This window comes from Mesoplodon bidens (assembly GCF_964165515.1).
Source record: "Mesoplodon bidens genome assembly, chromosome: 14".
Lineage (NCBI taxonomy): Eukaryota > Metazoa > Chordata > Mammalia > Artiodactyla > Ziphiidae > Mesoplodon > Mesoplodon bidens.
In genome coordinates, this window is record NC_138170.1 from 29,517,069 (window position 1) to 29,540,023 (window position 22,955).

General features: G+C 49.2%; 1 protein-coding gene across 1 annotated transcript in view; it reads left to right on the forward strand.

The window, feature by feature from the left end:
* The window catches only part of TGFA (transforming growth factor alpha), a 105,123-nt gene that overhangs the window by 18,070 nt on the left and 64,098 nt on the right, over window positions 1–22,955 (forward strand). Inside the window, exon 2 of the mRNA XM_081254433.1 lies at window positions 18,212–18,265. Within this exon, the coding sequence (XP_081110559.1) occupies window positions 18,212–18,265 (54 nt within the window). The remainder of the gene's footprint in view (window positions 1–18,211; window positions 18,266–22,955) is intronic.

Below are 22,955 nucleotides of genomic sequence, written 5' to 3' on the forward strand. Positions count from 1 at the left end.
CCCTCATTGGGTTATTAGCAGGAGTGTCCTGGCTTGCCTGCTAGTCAGAAGGGAACACTGATATCTCGCTTTCTTAGAGGGAGGGACTCCTTTACCTAGAGGGTATGTAGCATGTCGTGGCACTCCCGCCCCAGCGGTCATCAGCATCCTTACACCCGCATCAGTGGGGGTGACCATCCCTGTTTAATCGTCCCGCACAGGCACCATGAGGGAATAAGAAAGAAAGTAGAGAGGAGGGCTGTGTCCACGTGGGGCATAGAGGTTGCGGCAGAGGCAGGACTTGTAGGGCAGAGAAACCCGGAGCAGAGAATGGTGTCTGGGTCTGTACGTTTGCAGCTGCTTGTGCTCTGGTCACAGATTGGCTCGGAGCCTGTTTGCTGTGCTCCTCGCGGGCCCTTCACTTCTGAGTCTGGGATGCTTTAGGCCACCCCGGGGGTGGTAGCAGAGGGGTGTACGGTGAGCAGGATTAGATACTGTGTGAGCCTCCAGAAAGCCTTGGGCATAGCCATTGTTGTCTGGACCCTAACTTATCCTGGATGTTGAATGTGAGTCTCACAGGTAAGCCTGGGGTTCCCTTGGACTGAGATTCCTAGCACCTGTCTGGGGATGAGCAGGGCCAGAGCCTTCATTCCAATTTGTAGCATCCTGGAGGATCTTGGGGGTAGTGGACAGACCCTGGCTGGGCCCTGTTAATGAACACTCTTTAGAGAAACGTGAGAACATCAGGACCAAGATGAGATTGACTTATGTGGCTTTGGTGCTTGTTGGCACTTGCGAATGGGTTTCTTCAGACCTGTGTTCCTGTTGACTCATTTGCTTGCTATTTTAATTTTTTGAGGGAGAGGGGGTCCTCCATCTGAGGTGGTCAGGAAAGGTTTTTGAAGACATTGATGTTTGAGCTGGTCTTGAAGGTTAAGAAGGCAAGGAAATAGTAGAGGTAGAGATGGGGTGAGGAGAGGAGGTCCCACACTCAGCCCTCCCGAGTTCCCGAGTCCTGCTGGCTCTGATTCTGTTCTACACCCGACCACTCCTCATGCCCTCCCAGATGCCCCTCTCATCTTCCGCCTGGACTGCCGTAGCCTCATCCATTCCTCTGGTTTCCAGTCTTGCCTCTATAAGTAAGGCCTCTTCTGTTCTCAGTACCCTGAGTGATCCATCTAATCAGATGCTGTGGCTCCTCTTCTCAAAACCTTCCAGTGGCTGCCCAGCTTGGAAAAATTCAGATTCCTAGTGCTCCCTGTGACAGACGCCTGCCTGGCATCCTTCCACCCTCGTTTCCCACCACTGTCGTCCAGCTGCACCAGCCTTCCTGCTCTTTCTTGAACATGCTAAGTTCACTCCCACCTCAGGACCTTTGCACCCGCTGTTCCTTCAGTTTTGACTGCTCTTCTTCCACATTTTTGCAGGACTGCTTCCCTCATTTTATTCAGGTCTTTGTTAGATGTCACCTGCTCAGAAAGGACATCTGTGATGACTTTATCTATGCACACACCCATGATGAAGAAAATGCTCCAGTGTCTGCATTATTTCTTGGAGAACTGTCATCACAGAAAAGTTTTAATGGTGTCTTCTTATTCCAGAACGAAAGAACCTATATTCCACAAAGTCTATATAAAATGCTCCTGCTCAAATAGGAGTTTAAGTGTCACCTTCTTTAGTTCACACTTCCTAGACATCTCTGTGGAACTGTCTCCCAGGTTTGGCTTTAAAAGGAACTGAATTCATTCAGGAGGTATTTGTTCAGAGCTGTCGATGCGTCATACACTGTTCCCTAGAGGGTGTCCCCCACTTGGTGCCAAGGAGACAGAAAATAAACAAATAAACCTACACTAAAATGTCAGGTTGTGACAGTGCTGGGGATGGGGGTGAGCCACTAGCTTCATTACCTCGCAAATCGGTCTTCACAGAAGGATGCTTTCGGGCAGTTGAAAGCCATCCAGTTCTCTGAAGTGTAAGAAAGGACTGGAAGAGGAGGGTGGAAGAGTTCTCTGTAGCTGCATCTTGTTATGCCAAAGGCTGTGCTTGATACCCACATAGGAGCCCCCCTCTTAGATATAGCAGGCGGGTTCAGAAGCAGGACTAAACCATCCTTCTAGCAACTCTTGAATTCTGCTCCCTCGGTCTCAGAGGTGACAGCTGGCTGGCTACAGGTTGAAAATTGTATTGATCACTTGTCCTCAGCTGAGGGAACATCTAGGATACATCATCTATTTTACGTCAGAAACCACAGAAGCAAGGCCAGTTGCCTGAAACCAGGGCACTGCATTTCGTTGGTTGTTGCAAAAGCTGCTCAGATTCCCGGTGGTGCCTCTCAACCTCTCTATAGGAAGACTTCTCTGGAAGACCCCTCACCCATTGTTCCTCCCTTTCCTCCCCTCCAGGCTCCCACCTGCCTTATCCGTGGCCTATTTCCAGAGGGTTCTCCTCTGCTTCCTCCCATCCTGACACACTCCCAGTTTGAGAGTGAGGCTCAGGGTCCACGGTGGCTCAGTCCAGTCAGATCAGCCACTGATCAAAGCTTCTCCCTGGCAGCCACCATCAATATACAGTTGTCTGTAATACACTGTAGTCTTTTGTTTGTTTTTATTGGGCTATAATTGCTTTACAATGTTGTGTTAGTTTCTGCTGTACAAAAGAGTGAATCAGCTCTATGTATACATATATCCCCTCCCTCTTGGACCTCCCTGGCACCCCTTACTCCCATCCCACCCATCTAGATCACCACAGAACACCGAGCTGAGCTCCCCGTGCTATACAGCAAGTTCCCACAAGCTACACATGGCAGTGCACATACGTCAATCTCAATCTCCCAATTCATCCCCCAACCCCTGCGTCCACACGTCCGTTCTCTACGTCTGTGTCTTTATTCCTGCCCTGCACATAGGTTCATCCGTACCATTTTTCTAGATTCCACATATATGCGTTAATATACGGTATTTGTTTTTCTCATTCTGATTTACTTCACTCTGTATGACAGACTCTGGGTCCATCCACGTCTCTACAAATGACCCAATTTCGTTCCTTTTTTATGGCTGAGTAATATTCTATTGTATATAGGTACCACATCTTCTTTATCCATTCGTCTGTCGATGGGCATTTAGGTTGCTTCCATAACAGGGCCTCCTCTGGCCATGAGGGTCCAGGTGGGCTGAGCACTGCCCCCTTCTAGACTGTAGCTTTTCTAGAGCAGTTTCAGGCTTATAGAAAAATTGAGCAGAAAGTACAGAGAGTTCCCATATGGTTCGACTGTTATTAACAGCTTGCTTTAGTGTGGTGCATTCATTCACTATAATTGATGAGCCAATATTGGTACATTATTATTAATGAAAGTTAATGTTTTTTTAACTAAGGTTAAATGTAAACAAAAGTCCCTAGTTTACATTAAGGCTTATTCTTTGTGCATTCTATGAATTTTGACAAATGTGTGATGACATGTATCCACCATTGTAGTATCACACAGAGTAGTTTCACTGTGTAAAAATGCTCTCTGCTTCCCCTGTTCATCTCTCTCTCCCTTGTCCCAAACCCCTGGCAACCAGTGATCTTTTCACTGTCTCCATAGTTTAGCCTTTTCCAGAATGTCATATCGTTGGAATCACACAGTCACAGTACATAGCCTTTTCCAATTGGCTTATTTCACTTAGGAGTATGCATTTAAGTATCCTTCGTGTCTTTTTGTGGCTTGAGAGCTCATTTTTTATTGCTGCATAATATTCCATTGTCTGAATGTACCACAGCTTATCCATTCACCTGCTGAAGGATATCTTGGTTACTTCCAAGTTTGGGTAATTGTGAATAAAGCTGCTATAAACATTTGTGTGCAGCTTTCTGTGCGTGTGTGTGGACATAAGTTTTCAATCATTCGGGTAAATACCAAGGAGCTCGATTGCTGGACCATATGGTAAGACTATGTCTGGTTTTGTAAGAAACCACCAAACTGTCCTCCAAAGTGGCTGTACCTTTTCATCAGCTTGTTCTGGTTCCAGCACCACTTTCATTTAGAGGAGTCTGATTTTTCTGGGCAGTGCTTCGGAAATATGCTGAATATTCCAGGGATGCCACACACATTCTTCTTTCTGTCATCTTCCTCTTGCTCGAGCTAAACCATCCTAGCAGAAAACCTCCTCTTCCCTCCCTCTTTTCTTTTGCTTCGCACCTCTACCCTCCCTGCCAAAAGTCAATGAGGTAAGTAGGGGAAGGGCCGAAGCAGCGTTGGTAGGGGAGAATTACCATGCTTCCCCAGGGTTTTGTTGTCTTCCTTTAAAATGATTTAAGTTGATACTCCTAAAAGGTACGTGATGCTCTTCACCCAAAACTGTGGGGTCAGGTGTACCTTGTTCCTCACTGGTTTGTCTCCAGTCAGTAAATAAGACTCTTCCCATATGACTAAGTGCTTTGGGGGCATTCGCTGAACAGCTTTGCCATATGTGGCCAGAAGAACATACATTGGCCAAAGGGAAATATGTCAGGGACCCTAAAATCAGTGCACCAAGAGACAGTTGCCTGCCTCACCCCTCCTGCAGTTCCCTCCCTCTCCGGGCTCCCAGGAGTCTGTTTGGAGCCCCACGACCACAAATCCCTGGGAGCAGGTTTGTCGATGGCTCATCGGTCTTGTTACTTTATAGGTAGGCTTCCTATTGTGCAACCCAGATGCATCAGGTTGTTATAGAGAGGCAGACAGATGAACGGAGAATGGAGGGCATCACTGAATGGGGAAGGGAGCATCCCAGTTTCCTGAGGGCAGGCTGACCCCACAGTCCTGCTGCCAGCTTCCCCAGACCATTAGCAAGGCTCTCTTGAGCCACCCTGTCCATTCATGTGACTGCCGGCTTGTTCCATCTCCCCTGAGTTTAGGGTGCTTCTGCCCGCGTGCCTTTGGAGAGCTGAATGACCTGTGGTTGAAGGGACTTTCCCTGCTGGGGTCCGGAATTTCTCAACAAGATGCGCTATTAGCATCTTAGGCAGGACAAAATCCTGTGCACCACAGCAGTTTAGCATCCCTGCTCTCACCCATTAAACACCAAGAGAGCCCCTCACATCATTGTGACAATCAAAACTACCCCCCCCAAAAAAAACAACAACCCCACCTGTTACCATATGCCCCCAGGAGGCCCTGCCAGCGATGAGAACCCCTGGGCTAGGGGTGGTTTGGTCAGGGTCTCCTAGTTAAAAGGGGTCACTCTGAGTGCCTCTTGCCCACTCCTCGTCCGGGCCCTTCTCAGCAGCTGGTACCTGCTGTCTTCACCCACACTCTTTTTCGTCTGCTCTCCCCTCTTCCTCCTCCTGCCCTCACTTCCAGGACCCAAGGAGAAGAACTTAGACATTTTTCCAGCCTGTAGTGTGATGTGGGGTTTCAAGAACTTCGGGGTGTTTTCCCTTAACTCTTGAAAATCTAGGCTTCTGAGGATTTGTTTTCTCCATTTGAACCCTGCTTCTCAATCAGTGGTCCTCATGCAGTCAAGTGAGTTCTCCTAAGGGGTGTTCTGTGGTCAGCCCCGAGAACACAGAACACGATGGAAGCCTGGCAGTGGCGATTAGCATTGGTGCAGCGCTGTCCCCTCCGTCCAACCCTCCCCCAGCCCCCAAGGCTGACGCTGCATTGATCTGAAATTCGGCCAAGTCACACTGGTATTTATCTTGGCTCAAACCCCACGCCTCGTCGTGCCTTCTACAGAGGGGTCCCGGGGTGTCCTGAGCGGAGCTGTGGGAAGGGATGAGTTTGTCATCACCCAGCTATTCACATGGAGGAAACGGGGCAGAGTTCAAGGATTGCTTATTTTTTTTACCTCCCCGCTCGTAGCCTACTTCCAAGCCACTAGCGGTGAGTGATGTGTACATAGGGCCTTGACAGAGCTGAGGGATGGGCCTGGCTTTGTTGGGGCTGCCAAGAGGCTAACTCTGCTGGGCTGAGGTCCACCCAGGCAGAGCCACTGCTGACCCTGGGCCCGGAGGATGGTAATTATGGGGACACCACAAGGCCAGGGGAAGCTGGGAGGGGGCCGGTGGGCCTCCACGAAGCGGGACGGGGCTTGGTGTTTGATTTCTGCAATTCCCGGCAGCTGAGGGGCCCGGGCCCTGCAGGTGGTGTCCTTGCATCTACCACTTGATCCCGGCCCTGTCTCAGGTCCACTCTCCCGCCCCTCCTTCCCTCCGGGACTCTGGGAAAGGCGAGCGTGGCCCTTGGCGCTGACACCTGTACTCCTCAAATCAGTGTCAGTCGGCTGCAACGGGGTCGCAAGCACCTCCGCACAGCTACCTGTGGCCTCGGAGCTCAGCCCTGGTAGAGCCTGTTGGTGATTCAACGGCCGGGAAACTCCGGGAGGGCTCGGCGATACTCGCCCTGCTGCCCTGCAATCCCTGGCCGGGGCCCTCGCCCAGCCAGCATGGGAGCCTGTGGGAGAGGAAGTTTGACTCAGTTGCCAGCCCTGGTCCAGGTCTTTGATAAACCCTCAGCTCTGCTTCCTCCTAACGAGAAAGGGTGGGGCACAGATGGGAGCGAGCACAGGGCCCGCCTCGCCCAGAGGAGATGCTTTGTGCATCCTGGTTAACTTACTGTTTGGCAAAGATATTTTGGTCCTGTGTGCGTTTGCTTTGTAGGAGGGGGTCCTCTCAGACCACCGGATCAGTAGGCAGCACTGTTCTTTAAGGCTTTGACGTGGGTGGGGGTTGGGGAGAGCACAGAGGAAGATATGTATGCAGCAGTGTGAGGGGTTGCGTCACACCTGCCAGGCCTTAGAAACAAAGGTTTCTCAACAGGGCAGCACCCACCCCCTCCTGCAAGGGTCTCTGCGGATTTTTTATTTAGTCTTTTTTTTTTTTTTTTTTGCATGTTTTCCAGAAGTCAGGATGAGCACGCCACCTCCTTTTATAGCTGCATTGCTTCTCTGATGCCTGTGCATGTGGTATAAGTCTTGGGCATTTATTAGGACCTTGACTCTAAAGAGTCCAAAGCATTTTGCAAATATTCTCATTTGGCCTTTGAAGTACGGAAGGAAGATAGTAATCTGTTCTCCTAAGTCAGAGATGGTGGGAAAAGAGGTCTGGGCCCGGGGACTGCAAAGAAGTGAGGTCAGGGCAGCCTGAGGGTTTTCCAGGCAGGAGAGAGCGAGTGAGAATATTTAAGAGGCCTGGGCCAGGTGGACACATTTGGGTGGAACAAAGGACCTGAATAGCGAGCGTGGGAGAGGCTCCCAGGACACAGGTGAGTGTCTTTGCTTCAACCGTATCTTCCTGCTTTCTCATAAAGATTTCAGGAAAAACTGACAAAATAAGTTCAGGGTGTAAAACATTTCGGGGGTCATCTCATCAGGTGACCAAACAACTCAGTGTCATCTTGGCATGATCTTGGTTCAGCAGACTTACTCCAGGCTCCGGAGAAGGGTGATGCTTCCCAATCCTGCGTGGTCTTCTCTGTATTCTAGTGAGACTCGTTAACCAGGATTGAAAGAGAAGAGGCATTTTTATCTCAGCACCGGACTGAATGATGGTGCAGCCTGACTTCTATAATGGAGTTCAGTGTGATGGTTTCTAAGGGTTGGAAGAATTATTCCTCACAAGACGAGTACGTTGCAGATGTGAGAGAGGGGCCTTTGAGTCCCTCCCCTAATTCTGCAACCTCTAGAGCAGTCTCTGCCACGTAGTGGGTGCTCAGTAAACACTTGTTGAATGAGTGAATGACAGGTTTCCATGTTCTCCAACTCCACTGAAATCAGAAAAAGAACCGACACTGAGAGGTGTAGCTGGGGGAGAAGTGAGGGGGGAGTTCCGGGGGGTCGGTGGGTTTTCCCACTCCCCACCTGTACACTCTCAGTACTCACCCCCCTCCAACTCTGTTTTCAAGCTGGTGACCTCTTAGAGAAATCCAGTTCAACAAGATGTATCCAAACGCTAAGTAGGTGCCACGCATTGCACCAGGTGTGAGGGTAGAGATGAGTAGGACACCGACCTCCTGGCGGGGAGGGGTGAGACGTGAAAACTTCTGAACTACAAGGTGGGATCTAATAAGGACGGCACTGAGGAAGAAATGATTGTTTCTGACATTTGAGCGAGGATTTCAGAGGCAAATTTGTTTACAGGTGGAGGAAGGGGCTGGCCGGCTCAGAGAGCAGCATGATAGAAATGGGAACTCGCAGTCGTAGCAGCGACCACACGTTGCATGGTTGTGATGGGCCACTCCATGTATTACACGTTTCTCCTGAGTCCCCTCACTCAGTCTTTACAGTAACCCTGTGCCGGAGACCACTGTCGTTATCTCTTTTTCATAGCGGAGGAATCCGAGACTCAGGCAACTAAGCAAAGGTCACACAGCTGCGAGGACTCGAGTTGGGACCCTAGTGGCGTGAGCCCCAAGGCACCGAGCTGAGTGAGGACGGGTCGTGTGCAGGGAAGCGGGACAGGGCCAGGCGGCTGGTGCCTAACAGGAGCAGGTGGGAGGAGCCAGATGGAAATGGGGTTGGGGACCAGGCTATGCACCTGAAGTCTCTGCTTGGGACTTCGTGGCTCGGGGAGGGGGCTCTGTGAGCGGGGTTTCGAGGGAAGGAGTCTGATGGCCCAGAAGTGCTCTGGAAGCTCACTTCTGCCAGCAGGAGCAAAGGTTAAAAAGCTGTTGTCCCACCCCTCCAGGCGGTCACGGGAAGGGTGGGAGGGAGGGAGATGCATGAGGGAAGGGATGTGGGAACAGATGTATATGTATGACTGATTCACTTTGTTATAAAGCAGAAACTAATTAAAAAAAAAAAAAAGAGAAATCTAGAAACAATAAATGCTGGAGAGGGTGTGGAGAAAAGGGAACACTCTTGCACTGCTGGTGGGAATGTGAATTGGTACAGCCACTATGGAGAACGGTATGGAGGTTCCTTAAAAAACTACAAATAGAACTACCATATGACCCAGCAATCCCACTACTGGGCATATACCCTGAGAAAACCATAATTCAAAAAGAGACATGTACCAAAATGTTCATTGCAGCTCTATTCACAATAGCCCGGAGCTGGAAACAACCTAAGTGTCCATCATCGGATGAATGGATAAAGAAGATGTGGCACATATATACAATGGAATATTACTCAGCCATAAAAAGAAACGAAACTGAGCTATTTGTAATGAGGTGGATAGACCTAGAGTCTGTCATACAGAGTGAAGTTAGTCAGAAAGAGAAAGACAAATACCGTATGCTAACACATATATACGGAATTTAAAAAAAAAATGTCATGAAGAACCTAGGGGCAAAACGGGAATGAAGACGCAGACCTACTTGAGAATGGACTTGAGGATATGGGGAGGGGGAAGGGTGGGCTGTGACAAGGCGAAAGAGAGGCATGGACGTGTATACACTACCAAACGTCAGGTAGATAGATAGTGGGAAGCAGCCGCAGAGCACAGGGAGATCAGCTCGGTGCTTTGTGACCGCCTGGAGGGGTGGGATAGGGAGGGTGGGAGGGAGGGAGATGCATGAGGGAAGGGATGTGGGAACAGATGTATATGTATGACTGATTCACTTTGTTATAAAGCAGAAACTAATTAAAAAAATGAATAAATAAACTTAAAAAAAAAAAAAAAAAAAAGCTGTTGTCAGGAAAACCAGTCAGGCAACTATTGTGATAGCCCAGGAGAGATGATGAGGCTGAACTGGGGCAGTGGGGATGCAGGGGGATGGATAAGGTGGAGGCAGGACGTGTAGGAGACCTTGGCTTGGATACCGGGTAAAGGAGAGGCAGGGGTCGATGGCAGCTGTCGGGTCTTCATCCCCACCTAGAACGAAGGAGGGAGAGTGGAACGGTCAGGAGACAGGTGAGTTTATTTTGGAACACGACATCTGAGGTACACGCCTCTGGAGAGGGGTCAGGATTGGAGGTGTGTGGGACCTGGAAGTGGGCAAGTGTCTATGGGAACATGGGGTTTGTGTGTTGGCTTCAGCAGCCCATACTCATCTGCCTTCGATATAGTATGGAAGAGTCCACTTTCCTCCCACTCTGCATACACCATTTTATTTGATTTAATCCTTGCAGTAGTCACGTGAGGAAGTGTTATCCTTATTTATGGATGAGGACACAGAGGCTCAGCGAGGTTAGATAACTTAGCCAAGGTCCCACAGCTTAGTGGCAGAGCCAGGATTTGAACAGAGGCCTGACGGCAAGGCTCCTTTCTGCTCTGCCGTAATAGACCCTGAATCAGGAATAGAAAATGGTACAGGGTTGCAGTGCAGGCACCCATCTGCCTGTCTCTTTCACCTCCCCATCCTGCAGGTTCATTCTGAATACTTGAGGTTTTCCCATCCACAGATATATGGACAATACCCATGAGCATTCAGGTAACCCTGGCTTATTTTCCACAGTGTCATAGTTATGAGGTATTGCCTTAGACGCATCAAGTTGGGCTTTGCTGCTTATGGCCACCCAGGGGTCATTAGGAAGGGTCCCAAGCTCACTGACCCAAGAGCATTCCTCATGGACTATAAGCTTGGAATATATCATCAAGCCAGTGTCAAGACTGCACTGAAGGGCTTCCCTGGGTGGCGCAGTGTTTAAGAATCCACCTGAATGCAGGAGACACGGGTTTGAGCCCTGGTCCGGGTGGATCCCACATGCCGCGGAGCAACTAAGCCCGTGCACCACAACTACTGAGCCTGCGCTCTCGAGCCCATGAGCCACAACTACTGAAGCCCGCATACCTGGAGCCTGTGTTCCGCAACAAGAGAAGCCACCGCAATGAGAAGCCTGCACACCGCACTGAGGAGTAGCCTGCGCTCTCTGCAACTAGAGAAAGCCCACGCACAACAACAAAGACCCAACGCAGCCAAAAATAAATAAATAAATTTAAAAAAAAAAAAAAAGACTGCATTGAAAAAAGACTGCATGTCCTTTTAGGTTGCGGTTTTCGGATCTCTCCCATCTTCTGATATTTGATGGAAGTGCCATGCTAAATTGAAAGACAAAATTACTGTAAACCGAGCACACTCACTGAGATAAGCACACGCAGCCTGCATCTTGCCTGATCCTTGTTCAAGGCGAAGGATCCACCTACAAAGCATTGGAATGAGGCCAAGTATGTCCCCACCCCCTTTCCCCAGATAGACGGTTGAAGAAGATGCACAGCCCCATATTGTCTCAGAAGTTAAGGACTGAGCTGATCTTCTGGCCCAACTCTGTCATTTAAACGTAAGGAGCCCAAGATTGAGAGGTGAAGGGACTTGCTGAAGGTGACACCATTCACGAATGACCGTAGTCTCTGGACCCCTTGGTAGCCTGCATATCCCAGTACATCTGGCTTAGATCCAGGAGAAGAGGAGGAGGTGGACTTTTCTAGCGTGTCTGTGTTCTTTGGCTGCACTTCATAGGGTTAGGGAAAGCATAGGGGGGCCAGCTGGGCCCTGTAACATGAGCCTGCAGTGTCTGTCACTTACAAGCTGGGTGACCTTGGGCAGGTGACTTCATCTCCTGTACCTCCACTTTCTCACCTCTGAAATGGGAGAACAAATAGTACCTACTTCCTAGGACTGGCTTTGAGTATTGAATGAGATGATGCAGGGCATGTCATAAGTGCTCAAATATTGCTGCTCTTATTGTTAATAACGCCATCAGCCACAATAATAATTATGGCTGAATGGTGTGAGGAGGGAGCTCAGAAGACCAATCAGACGCTGGTGGTCTTCCCTCTACCACCCGCCACTAACATACAAGTGTCTTCTCAGTTCATGTGTCCAATGTGGGGCTGTTTGGGCACAGGGTCAGAACCTCACTTGGGTGGGTTTGTAACTGAGAGCTGCCCTCTCCCTGCAGAGCTGGTTTCTTTGCTCCTTGTGTCTGGACTCGCCACCTGAAACACAGCACTAACCGTTTCAAATCATTCCTCGATAAGATTCTCCTTGGGTAGCAGAATGCAATCTGTGTTTTGAAAGCAGAGTTCCAGATGCTGGGACGGTGAAAGAAAGAGCCCTCTGTGCCATGAGCCCGTCGGCCTAAGGTGATTCATTCCCGAGTCACATATTTCTGAACCCTCCTTGCCTTCCCCTGAGCTGTCCTAATCCCGTCTGGCCAGTTCCTCCACAAATTCCTCTGCTGCTTTGCCTGCCATCCTCTGAAGCCAGTGTAACTGGTGTCTCTGTAAGTAGGAGCACTTGTGAACTCTCACCTCTTCCTTGGAGAGAAATGCTGCACTGGGGGCGAGGGGGATGCCCCGTGGCTGCTTTCGACCGTGGCATTTATGGATGTTCTCGAAGGCAGGGCAGGCCCAGGTCTCCTGGTCCTACCAGCTTCCCTCCTTGTCCCTGCCTGCAGTGTGTTCCCTTTTTCTTTCTTCCAAGTCAGTTCTGACCCTGAAGCCAGCATCTTCACCTGGCTATCAAACCTCTTGCATTTAAAAATACTGATAAAGTCACACAATATTGCAGTTTTTGCTGTGCAGTTAAAAATCCTGCCATGTTTGCAGATAAAATTCAGATGCTGGAATATAATTCATAAGAAAAGATACCTTAGAACCTGGTACCACAAGATACCAGCAGGCCCTGGGTTCCCCGTGACCCATTTCCATATATTTTTGTGCCCTATATGGCTGTCCGTGAGTGTCACCTGAAGACCTCATGCTGAGATGCAGGATTCTCACCTTCTAGGTACCACCCTCACTTCCTGAGCTCCTGTTCTGTCCCTTATGACCCCGAGACCCCAAGCATGGCAGGAGAGGAAGGGGGGATCCTGGCTACCCTCCAAACATCCACACTCCCTTCTGCCTCTCTCACCTGATTCCTGCCCCTCTGCATTACCACTTTCTCCATAGGCCTTTGCTCGCCATCTCTAAATCCAAGGCATCCTTTTTTTTTTTTTTTTAACATCTTTATTGGAGTATAATTGCTTCACAATGGTGTGTTAGTTTCTGCTTTATAACAAAGTGAATCAGCTATACATACACATATATCTCCTTATCTCTTCCCTCTTGCGTCTCCCTCCCACCCTCCCTATCCCACCCCTCTAGGTGGTCACAAAGCACTGAGCTGATCTCCCTGTGCTATGCAGCTGCTTCCCACTAGCTGTCTATTTTACATTTGGTAGTGTGTATATGTCCATGCCACTCTCTCACTTTGTCCCAGCTTACCCTTCCCACTTCCCGTGTCCTCAAGTCCATTCTCTAGTAGGTCTGCGTCTTTATTCCCATTCTGCCCCTAGGTTCTTCATGGCCTTTTTTTTTTTTCTAAGATTCCATATATATGTGTTAGCATATGGTATTTGTCTTTCTCTTTCTGACTTACTTCACTCTGTATGACAGACTCTAGGTCCATCCACCTCACTACAAATAACTCAATTTCGTTTCTTTTTATGGCTGAGTAATATTCCGTTGTATATAAGTGCCACATCTTCTTTATCCATTCATCTGTTGATGGACCCTTAGGTTGCTTCCACGTCCTGGCTATTGTAAATAGAGCTGCAGTGAACATTGGGATAAATGTCTCTTTTTGAATTACGGTTTTCTCAGGGTATATGCCCAGTAATGGGATTGCTGTGTCGTATGGTAGTTCTATTTTTAGTTTTTTAAGGATTTCCAGACTGTTCTCCATAGTGGCTGTATCAGTTTACATTCCCACTAACAGTGCAAGAGGGTTCCCTTTTCTCCACACCCTCTCCAGCATTTATTGTTTGTAGACTTTTTGATGATGGCCATTCTGACTGGTATGAGGTGATAACCTCATTGTAATTTTGATTTGCATTTCTCTGATGATTAGGATTAAAGACGTAAATGTAAGGCCAGACACTATAAAACTCTTAGAGGAAAACATAGGCAGAACACTCTAACACATAAATCACAGCAAGATCCTTTTTGACCCACCTCCTAGAGAAATGGAAATAAAAACAAAAATAAACAAATGGGACCTAATGAAACTTAAAAGCTTTTGCACAGCAAAGGAAACCATAAACAAGATGAAAAGACAACCCTCAGAATGTGAGGAAGTATTTGCAAATGAAGCAACTGACAAAGGATTAATCTCCAAAATTTACAAGCAGCTCATGCAGCTCAATATCAAAAAAACAAACAACCCAATACAGAAATGGGCAGAAGACCTAAATAGACATTTCTCCAAAGAAGATATACAGATTGCCAACAAACACATGAAAGAATGTTCAACATCACTAATCATTAGAGAAATGCAAATCAAAACTACAATGAGGTATCATCTCACACCAGTCAGAATGGCCATCACCAGAACAGCTGATTTACACAGTGGAGTAGGTAGGAGCAAATACTGGCTGTAGCAGAGGCCAGAGCAGGGCATGGTCAACTCTGCTGGGGTGACTGGGGGCCTGAGGATGCTTCTTCCAGGCCAGGGCACTAGAGCTGAATGTCCACAGAGGAGGCGAGGCAGTCAGTAGGCCAACAGGTGATGGGTGGAGGGTGTCCCGTGCTGAAGGCGCAGCCGGGTCCCAGTCCCGTGCCTGAGTGAAGGCGTGCATGGAGGGGGCACTCTGCCCTGTGGCCTGGGGGTGGGGAGTGCCCAGCATCCGTCAGCAGCAGTTCCCATTGGCCCAGAGGTGGGTGGGCTTCACAATGGCCCCATCCTGTGAGCTCACCGATAAGTAGGTGAGCTAGGCTAGCCTTTCTCTTGACGTTCTTCCTGTTGGAAATGTCTGTCTGCATTCCAAACAGCTGAATTATAAGCACTGCAGCCCTTATCCTTCCTGGAGGGCAGCCTGGGTTCCCACTCTACCCTAAGGAACGGGGTCCGCCTTTCATAAGGTCTTTCTTCCGTTGCGTGTGGTTTTCCCCTCACCACCACCCCCTTTTCTTTTTAAAGTTCACAGTGCAGGGATTCCCCTCTTTGGAGCTATTTAAACAGAAATGGGTTGCTGGCAGGAACAGCCTAGAAGGGATTCCTGGCCCAGAGGGAGGCTGGCTGGGTGGCCCTGCAGCAGGCGAGGTCTGGCTTTGAACCTCAGGTGAGAGACACCTGTGGCTGCCAAGCCTCCGTCTGGAGTGTGTGTCGTCTCCCCAGAGCTGCTGACTGTGGCATTGTCCCCGGGCCTGTACTGTCCCCATCCAGGTGCTCCAGGGAAGGATTTCCTGTGCTTCTGATGAGCCTCGGAGCCTGCCAAGTCCACATGTTTCTGGAAGGCCTGTGCACAGCCCGGGGGTGGGGGCTGGCAGTCTGGCAGCTGGGCTTACGAATACTGGGCTGTAGGGAGTCTGGACGGTCACACGCTTGCCCCTTCTCGGCAGACCTTGCTCGTAGTGGGGGAATTGGAGGCAGTGGGAGTATCCTAAGAGGTAACTGATGTAGCCTCTGGAAAAGACGGATCAACCTGGAGGCTAAGCCTGCTGAATCTGTTGTCTGGACTCATTTGGGGGTTTAACTGGTAAACACACACCTTCCAGTGTGTCATGACAGGCTATGGTCAGAAGGACTGGTGTTTGGGGTGGTAATTAAACACTGCCTTGGGCACAGGAGTTGGACAGACTTGAATTTGAATTTGGCTGCAGGAGCTTGGGCAAACTTCTCAACCTCTCTAAGCTTCAGTTTCCTCATCTGTAAAACTCGGTGTTTCCGTGGGCTGAACCAGAAGGCAGGGAGGCCAGGAGGTGCCCTGTATCATGGGTTATCGTGAGGACTAAATAAGATAATCCATGTAAAAGCCGAGTGGTGGGCCTGAGAGTGGCACCTGTCCAATAAAGGGTATCCACCCACGTGAGAACTGAAAGAGGCCTGACCCTGTCGTTTTGGTCTGGGACCCTCTTAGGGAGCCCACCACATAGTGAAGGGAAAGCAGAGACCTCACCTCGCATCACAGGGCCTCAACTGAAGTTGTGCCTGAATGGAGATTGCAGAGAGAGCCCAGGGCACTATTAACGTTTTTCCATGGGAATGTGAGGGTATAGAAAGGAACTATTCTTCTCCTGTTGCTCAAATTATGAATAAAAACCCAGTGCCTTTCATCGGTGGAACATGGTGGTTTTGTAAACTCTAATTAGTTCCCAAGACATCTTTGCAAGTTGGCAGCTGAGGGCTCCCAGGTAAGGAGGAGAGCGGGCAAGGGGACTCACCCCGAGTTTGCGGGAGCCCTCCCTCCACACACCCTGCAGGCTGGTGAGCATCTCTGTCCTGGCTAGAGTTGGACAGTATTCGCTTTCTTGTTCTGGTCTTGCTTAAGCAGAGGTCACTGTGGAGCCCAGGAACTATACTGACTGACAGGATATAGGGCCGGGCAGGGAGATGGGAAGGTAATTCATTCGTTCAGGGACAGTTTGTGACAGGCCATTGGCACTTTCTGTCGAGAGGTATGCAAAGCATCCCCGAGTCGTTCCTTTTGGGACCACAGGTCACGGGCCACCTTTGGCCCAGAGTGGTTTGTGGTGGTGTCAGCAAAATCAGATTGTGACAGGTCCCCAGCTGACAGTGAGAAACTTCTAAGGCTTTTTCTGGCTTTGGTAGGAAAGCCTCGTTTTAACGCTTGGTGTGCAGATTACAAACTGGGCCTTTTAGATATGTCCAGGGGAACCCGAAGACCATGCTTCCAAAGTTAGTGTCTATTGAGCAGCAAGAAAGAATTGCACGAGGCAGATGTGTGATTTTACTAACTCTCTCTCCTTGTCCCCCACCGTCAACTGGTCTCCCCCAGCCCAACTCCAGCACAAATGTCTGGTTCAACACTCTGTAGGAGTATTTGGGAAATCCATGCCAAGCCTGCAGTAAAAGCGGTCTGAAGTTTTTGAGATGTTTCTCATGTCAGAGGCCTAAAGAAAAGTCATGAGCAGATTGCCACATCTGTTCCAAGCGTGTTTCTCCCTTGAAAGTCAAGGGCTGGTGCATCTACACTCTGAGGGACAGGAGAAAGGAGCCCTCACAGCCTGCAGGGCCGGGGGCGAGCTGGTCCTGAGCATTGGGGTAGGGGTCACAGCGCAGAAGTTTGCCTGTTTTCTCTGCCGCCTCTGGGCTAACCTGCAGGCGGCTCAGCCTGTTAGCATGGCCACCACGGCGTCTTTTTGCAGTTTGGTTTTAGGAAGTCATTCTAACTTAGTTCATGCTGATTGCACAACTCAGAGAGGTTCCTTTTTCATCAGAATTTTGCTGCTCTGTTTCCTGAAACGTCTGGTACTGTAACATGCTGGCATATAAGGTCATCTGCTGGCAGGGGCAGTTTCACAGGTGGTCACAGGATCTCCTGCTCAGGTGGGCCCTGGGCTTGGGGGCTAACGCCGCTGCCGCTGTACAGCTGCAGTCTTGAAATTCTTAACAGTTTTCTCTTTGCATTTGTATCTTGTAAATGAAGTTCAATGGGGCTGTGGGGTGTGCACCGGGGAGGACTTGGGCCTCGCCTCCTGTGGTCCCACCTACCGTCACCCCCCTGCCTCCCCTGGGTGGGTTCTCACCCCTGCCACCTGGGGCCTGGACACAAGAAAGGCTGGGGTGAGGTGTGCACACCCCATGGCATCCCGAGCAGGGCATGGTGGTAGCTGCCCCATCCTGGGCTGGCAGCCCCACTGCGTTTCTGTGGATGACTGACTCCCCTCCCCCCGTCCAGGTTGCCAGGGTGGATATTGCAACAGCCTCGTGGGTCACCTGCCCACCTTGGGTTGGGGCGACTGGTTTCTGGAAGAAGAAACCCCTGACTAGGCTCCCCTGCCCCCAGCTGGGTCGCACACATCCATCCCGCCGCTGGGGGAGGGGAAACGCGGCAGGCCGGGGTCACGTGTGCACTTGTGCACTGTCACAGGGGCCCAGGGTGCCTCTGAGGAGCTGTGCTCACCCTGCAAGTCTCCTCATACCCCAAAGAGGGCAAGACCAGAAAGAGCAAATAAGAAACGTCATGACATGCTCAACAGTGTGTAAGTACTTAAAGCCCCCGAACTGTACACTGAAAGACGGTTAAGATAGTAACTTCTATGTATGTTTGACCACAATAAAAATATTTATAAGGTGTTTTTAAAAAGACAGAAACAAGAAACATCATGACAAGTGGAGACAGAGAGACCAGGAAAGGAAGGGAAAAGCTTGATATTTTAGTAACTTCGAGTGCCCATTAGATAGGCACTTTTTCCCTGCTTTTTGGACAGAGGGTCCAGAGGGTCCCACATCTTCACTTTGCACTGAGTTCCCCAAAGTATGTCACCAAGCCTGCCTTTGGCCACCTTGTGAAACTACCAACTCTCCCTTGCGAGGGCCCACTCTTGAAGCCTGAGAACGTGGGCTGCTGGCCAGACTCTCACCTGTCCTCTCTTCTTCTCCTCACAGGTCTTTTGTTGGCTGTGTGCCAGGCCCTGGAGAACAGTACGTCCGCTCTGAGTGGTGAGTCCCGTCCCCTTGGTGTGGGGTGGTGTGCGGAGCGTTGCACGGCGGCAGACCCTGGCTGCCTTGTGGAGCCTGAGCTCTAAGCACAGCTGTCCCCGGCACCCTCTCTGTCCTCTGTCCCAGGGGCCCAGGGAGCGCTCCTGGGAGGTCTTAACTGCTGGCCTCAGGGCTCGCCCTCTCCCTTCTCTGATCAGACAGTCACTGTGAGCAGGGGTGCTGGAAAGCAGAGCCTGCACGACCCACAAGCTGGGAACCGTCACGTTATAGTCCATCTAAAGAAGAACCCAGATTCCTAAACCCTCTTGTCTCCTTCTGCCTGGTGATTTTGTTTAGTTATTTTCCAGTTTATCTTTTGACATTTGTAGTCATATTTCCCTGGTTTCATTTGCAAGATCCTCGATCAGCAGATTGGAAAGTTGGGAAACGTGGGAGACAAACCATTCACGGGCAGAGGATCACAGAAGGCATCGGCTTTTAGCATTTGTCCACGCGTGCTAATATTTTTATACAGTTAGTCATGATGGGGAAACTATTTGGATTCCTGCTTTTTAAATTCAAGGTTTGGAGTTGTGCGTTTTTCCATGTTGCTAGAAAGTCTTGAAATTTATCCTTTTAAAATGTCATGATGTTCCATTAAAACGGGCATATGTGGTTTAATTAGGCATTTCCCGTGGGATATTTGTGTCGCCTCCAGTTTAAATTATAATGCTACATCTTGATGCCTAGAAGGTGTTTCCTTCTTCTGGATTCTTTCCTTAGGACGTATCTCCAGGAGCAAGGATAAATATATTTATGAACCTTTTAACAAGTTGCCAAATAGCTTTCCAAGTGAATCGAGCTGATTTCTACGCCAGCAATGCGTGAGTCTGCCAGTTTCACTGTTCCCTCGTTGACATGGAGTATGCTCCCATCTGTTTTGCAGTGGCCCCTGCTGTGTTTCCCTAGTTACCTCACGGAGGTGCCTGGGCAGGAGGTGGTCCTATGCATTCATAAATTCTCTAACCAACCACACAGTGTCCCTGGAACTTGGCTCTTCTCTTCTTCCAGACCTTTCCATCCAAACACAGTGGAGGGGATGCTGCCACTCCCACTGAGTACCAGTCTCCTCTTGGAGCTGTTATTCTTTCTTTCTTTTTTTTTTTTTTTTTTGCGGTACTCAGGCCTCTCCCGTTGCGGAGCACAGGCTCCGGACGCGCAGGCCCTGTGGCCATGGCTCACGGGCCCAGCCGCTCTGCTGCATGTGGGATCTTCCCGGACCGGGGCACGAACCCGTGTCCCTTGCATCGGCAGGCGGACTCCCAACCACTGCGCCACCAGGGAAGCCCCAAGGAGCTGTTATCCTTGATGCACTTGAACCATTAAGGTGTCCAAGCCACTTGGTGGCCCATGTTGCCACAGATGCCTTTCTTCCTCTGTGTTATTCTTTTCTGGGACTCAGGGTAGAAGGATCTGTCCCTCCCAAAGCGGTGCTTTTAGAGTCCAGGGTCTGCCAGAGTTTCCATGAAGTAGTTCTTTCACGTTTTAATTACTTCCCCCATCACAAAGGGCTCAGATATGCTATTTAGGGAGGGGGAGATAGCTTTGTGACTCCCCCATGCTGTTTTCAGAACTGCCCCACCCCCCCTCCTGGGATGCATTTACCCCCCAGATGCATCTCCAGCCCCTCCTGGTCCTCACTGTAGGACGTGGCAGGCCAAGAGCCGGGGTCTCCACCAAGTCACTTGTAGGTGACAGTTTGTGGTGATGGCAGATGTTGATGCCACCTCCATGGGGATGGGTACTCCTGGTTATTTTATCCCCTCCTCCCATTGCATCCATTTGTACAAGAAAGGCCTAGGGGATGTCGTACCTCAGCCAGTCCCCTCAGAGGCCTGGCGTGGCTCCTGCTGAGGCCCTTTGTGGTTTCACAGGCTCTTCTGGGTAGAAATGGGAAAACCTGTGACACTTATCCAGAAAATGACTGTCCTTGCTGCAGTAGTGACCAACCTCTCTTCCATCTTTCCTTTCTGGACTTGCTTCTGTGAGATAGTCTCAGGTCCTTGTTGATATCAGAGACATACTCTCCCTCATGATGATGTATGTTCAGAAAACAGTAGTTGTGTCATGCCCTTTTGCACATGACCCTGTAACTGGCTGAGTGCCACTCTGTAGCCCAGTGTGGTGGGTCAGGGTAGAGGCAGTGCCACACCTTCTAGTGTCCAGGGGGCCTTGAGATCTTGGAGTTGGTTGGTGATATGTGGAGAAGGGAAGTGGGCTGCCAATCTGGCCTCTGCATTGCTCTCTGTTTGATGGGTTACTTAGCTATGGGACTTGTGCCCCAGAGAGGTTAATGGAATAGTTCTTTCCATGTTTGCTTACTCTCTACCCTACTCCATTGGACCGAGACATGAGTCCAGAGAGGGATGGGCTAGTTAGTAGACAAGTCCAAATGGTGATGGCCATGTCATAGCGACCCCTCCAAGGGCTAGGGCTTTGTGACTAAATCAGGCTGGTTTGCTCAACTTCTCTTCTTTAGGGTGGCCTTCCTGTCTCCTAGAAGACTCCCCAGGCCCTGGTAGGCCTTGACCGTCCCATCCCACCCCCACTCTGTCTTCTCCAGACATGGCTAAAATCCTGCTGTGGATGCAGCTCAAACTGGGGACAACCCCTGCCAGCCACACTCACTACCCCAGCACTGGGGTATGTGTGTATTTAATTCTTGACTAATTCAGGAAGTAGAACTATTTGTTACTGTTTATAATAGAAATCTTCATACATAGAAAAGGAGAAATAATAGTGAAATCAATCCCCATATAACCATCACCCAGCTTCAGCAATTAGGATCACTCTGCAATTTTTCTTTCATCTGTTCTCTCACCTTTTTGAGTTTTATCTTTGTTGGGATAGTTTAAAACAAAGTCCATTTCACTTGTGAACACTGCTTATATCTAACAGGTAAGAACTTTAAAAACAAAACCATAGTTCAGTTACACCAACAGAAGCAACAAGAATTTTTTTTTTTTGTTAGATCCTTAAATATGGAGGACGGATGATGCTGAATTCAAATTTGTGGCACTTCATTTAATTTGCATTCCCTTTGTCACAAGATTAGACGTTTTAGATTTTTGTTGTTGTTGTTCTAGATTTTTTTTTTTTTCCTCACGTGGCATGCAGGATCTTAGTTCCGCAATCAGGGATCGAACCCATGCCCCCCTGAAGTGGAACTGAGGAATCTTAACCACTGGACCGCCAGGGAAGTCCCTAATTTTCATTCCCTTTGATGTTTTCATATTTTGCTTTCTACTTATATTTCCTTTCAGGTCAACACTGCTTTTGTAAAATGTGCTCATTTATATACTGGGTGACTGACTTTCACATCTGAGCCCCTCCTATAACCCTTATGCTCTGGATGTTGGTGCGCTCATTTACTAAATCCTGAAACTCTCCATTTAGGTGTGAAGACGGGTTGTTTTAGGACAGAAGCTATGAGAGCTTCACCCATGGCATAAATATGCAGGTCTCTTCACTCTAAGAGTTGATTGGAATGAGAAACAGTAATGGACATAAGAAGGTTTTGGTACATTCCTGATTGATGGTGCTGGAGCAAAGGACTGCAGGCATACTCAGAATTAAGCTCTAACATTTTGATGGGGCAGCGTAGAGAGAAAATTGCAAACTCCATGTGCCAATCAGGAGTAGAATATGAGCTTGAAGGAACAGGGGCTGATCCCATGTGGCTTTCTTGTGCTTTTCCCCCCAAAAAGTTCAATGTTCTCATGACTTCATGGTTGCTCCTGACTTTCTTGTTGAGGTTTCATTGGTTTCTTCCAATCTTCCTTTTTATAAAGCCCCATATGTGGAGGGTAGATGATGCCAGAGGCATGGGAAATGGGCATTATTGTCCTCAGTAAATGCTTTTCAGACATCTGCTTTGGGTGGGACATTGGAGGGATACATGCCTTAGGCTGAAGGTTAGGAATCCTGGGCATTGGGCCCATCTGGTCTGAGTTTTGTCGAGTCCCTAGGCAACTTATTCATCTGGTTCCTGCTTGGATCTTAGTTTCCTCATCTGTTGGCCTTGAATCAGAAATAACCTGTGAAGTTTTTCACGTGAGCACTCTGATGGATAGATAGAGACTACTTGGAAAGCTTTGCTGAGGATTATAAGGCTGCCTTCAGACTGTTAGGAAATATGGCAGTGATCAACTGGCGATGCCTGCCACAGGCCTCAGATAGGCTGGTGGTAGTGTGACCGCCATGTATCTCATTCTATTGGAGCCAAGTGGTATTTTACATTCAGGTTCTAACATTATAGTTACTGGGCAACTTCTGTGTCCTTGTCCCCACTACACAGGTGAACCCATAATGAGAACCCATAATGAGAGCCTCATAGTGACAGAAGGCAACCACAGCTGACTGCTTAGTGCATGATTTAGAAAATAATTGCTACAAGAGGAAGTCAGTAGTCTGGGGGTCAGGACAGAAAATTTGTATCTGGTTGGTTGTCAACTTGGAAAGCATGCAGAGAATCATTAGCTGCAGGCAAGGTGAGGGTGGCAGGCAGCACCTACAGCTTAGAGTTTCGCATCCTTCACAAAGAGTTACAACCTACCTTCAAAGGCACCTTTTAATGCCCCTGACAAGGGACAGAATGCATCCTGGTTAAGTTGTTGGGTGGCTGCTTGCTTAACCCTCCAAAATGTTGCGT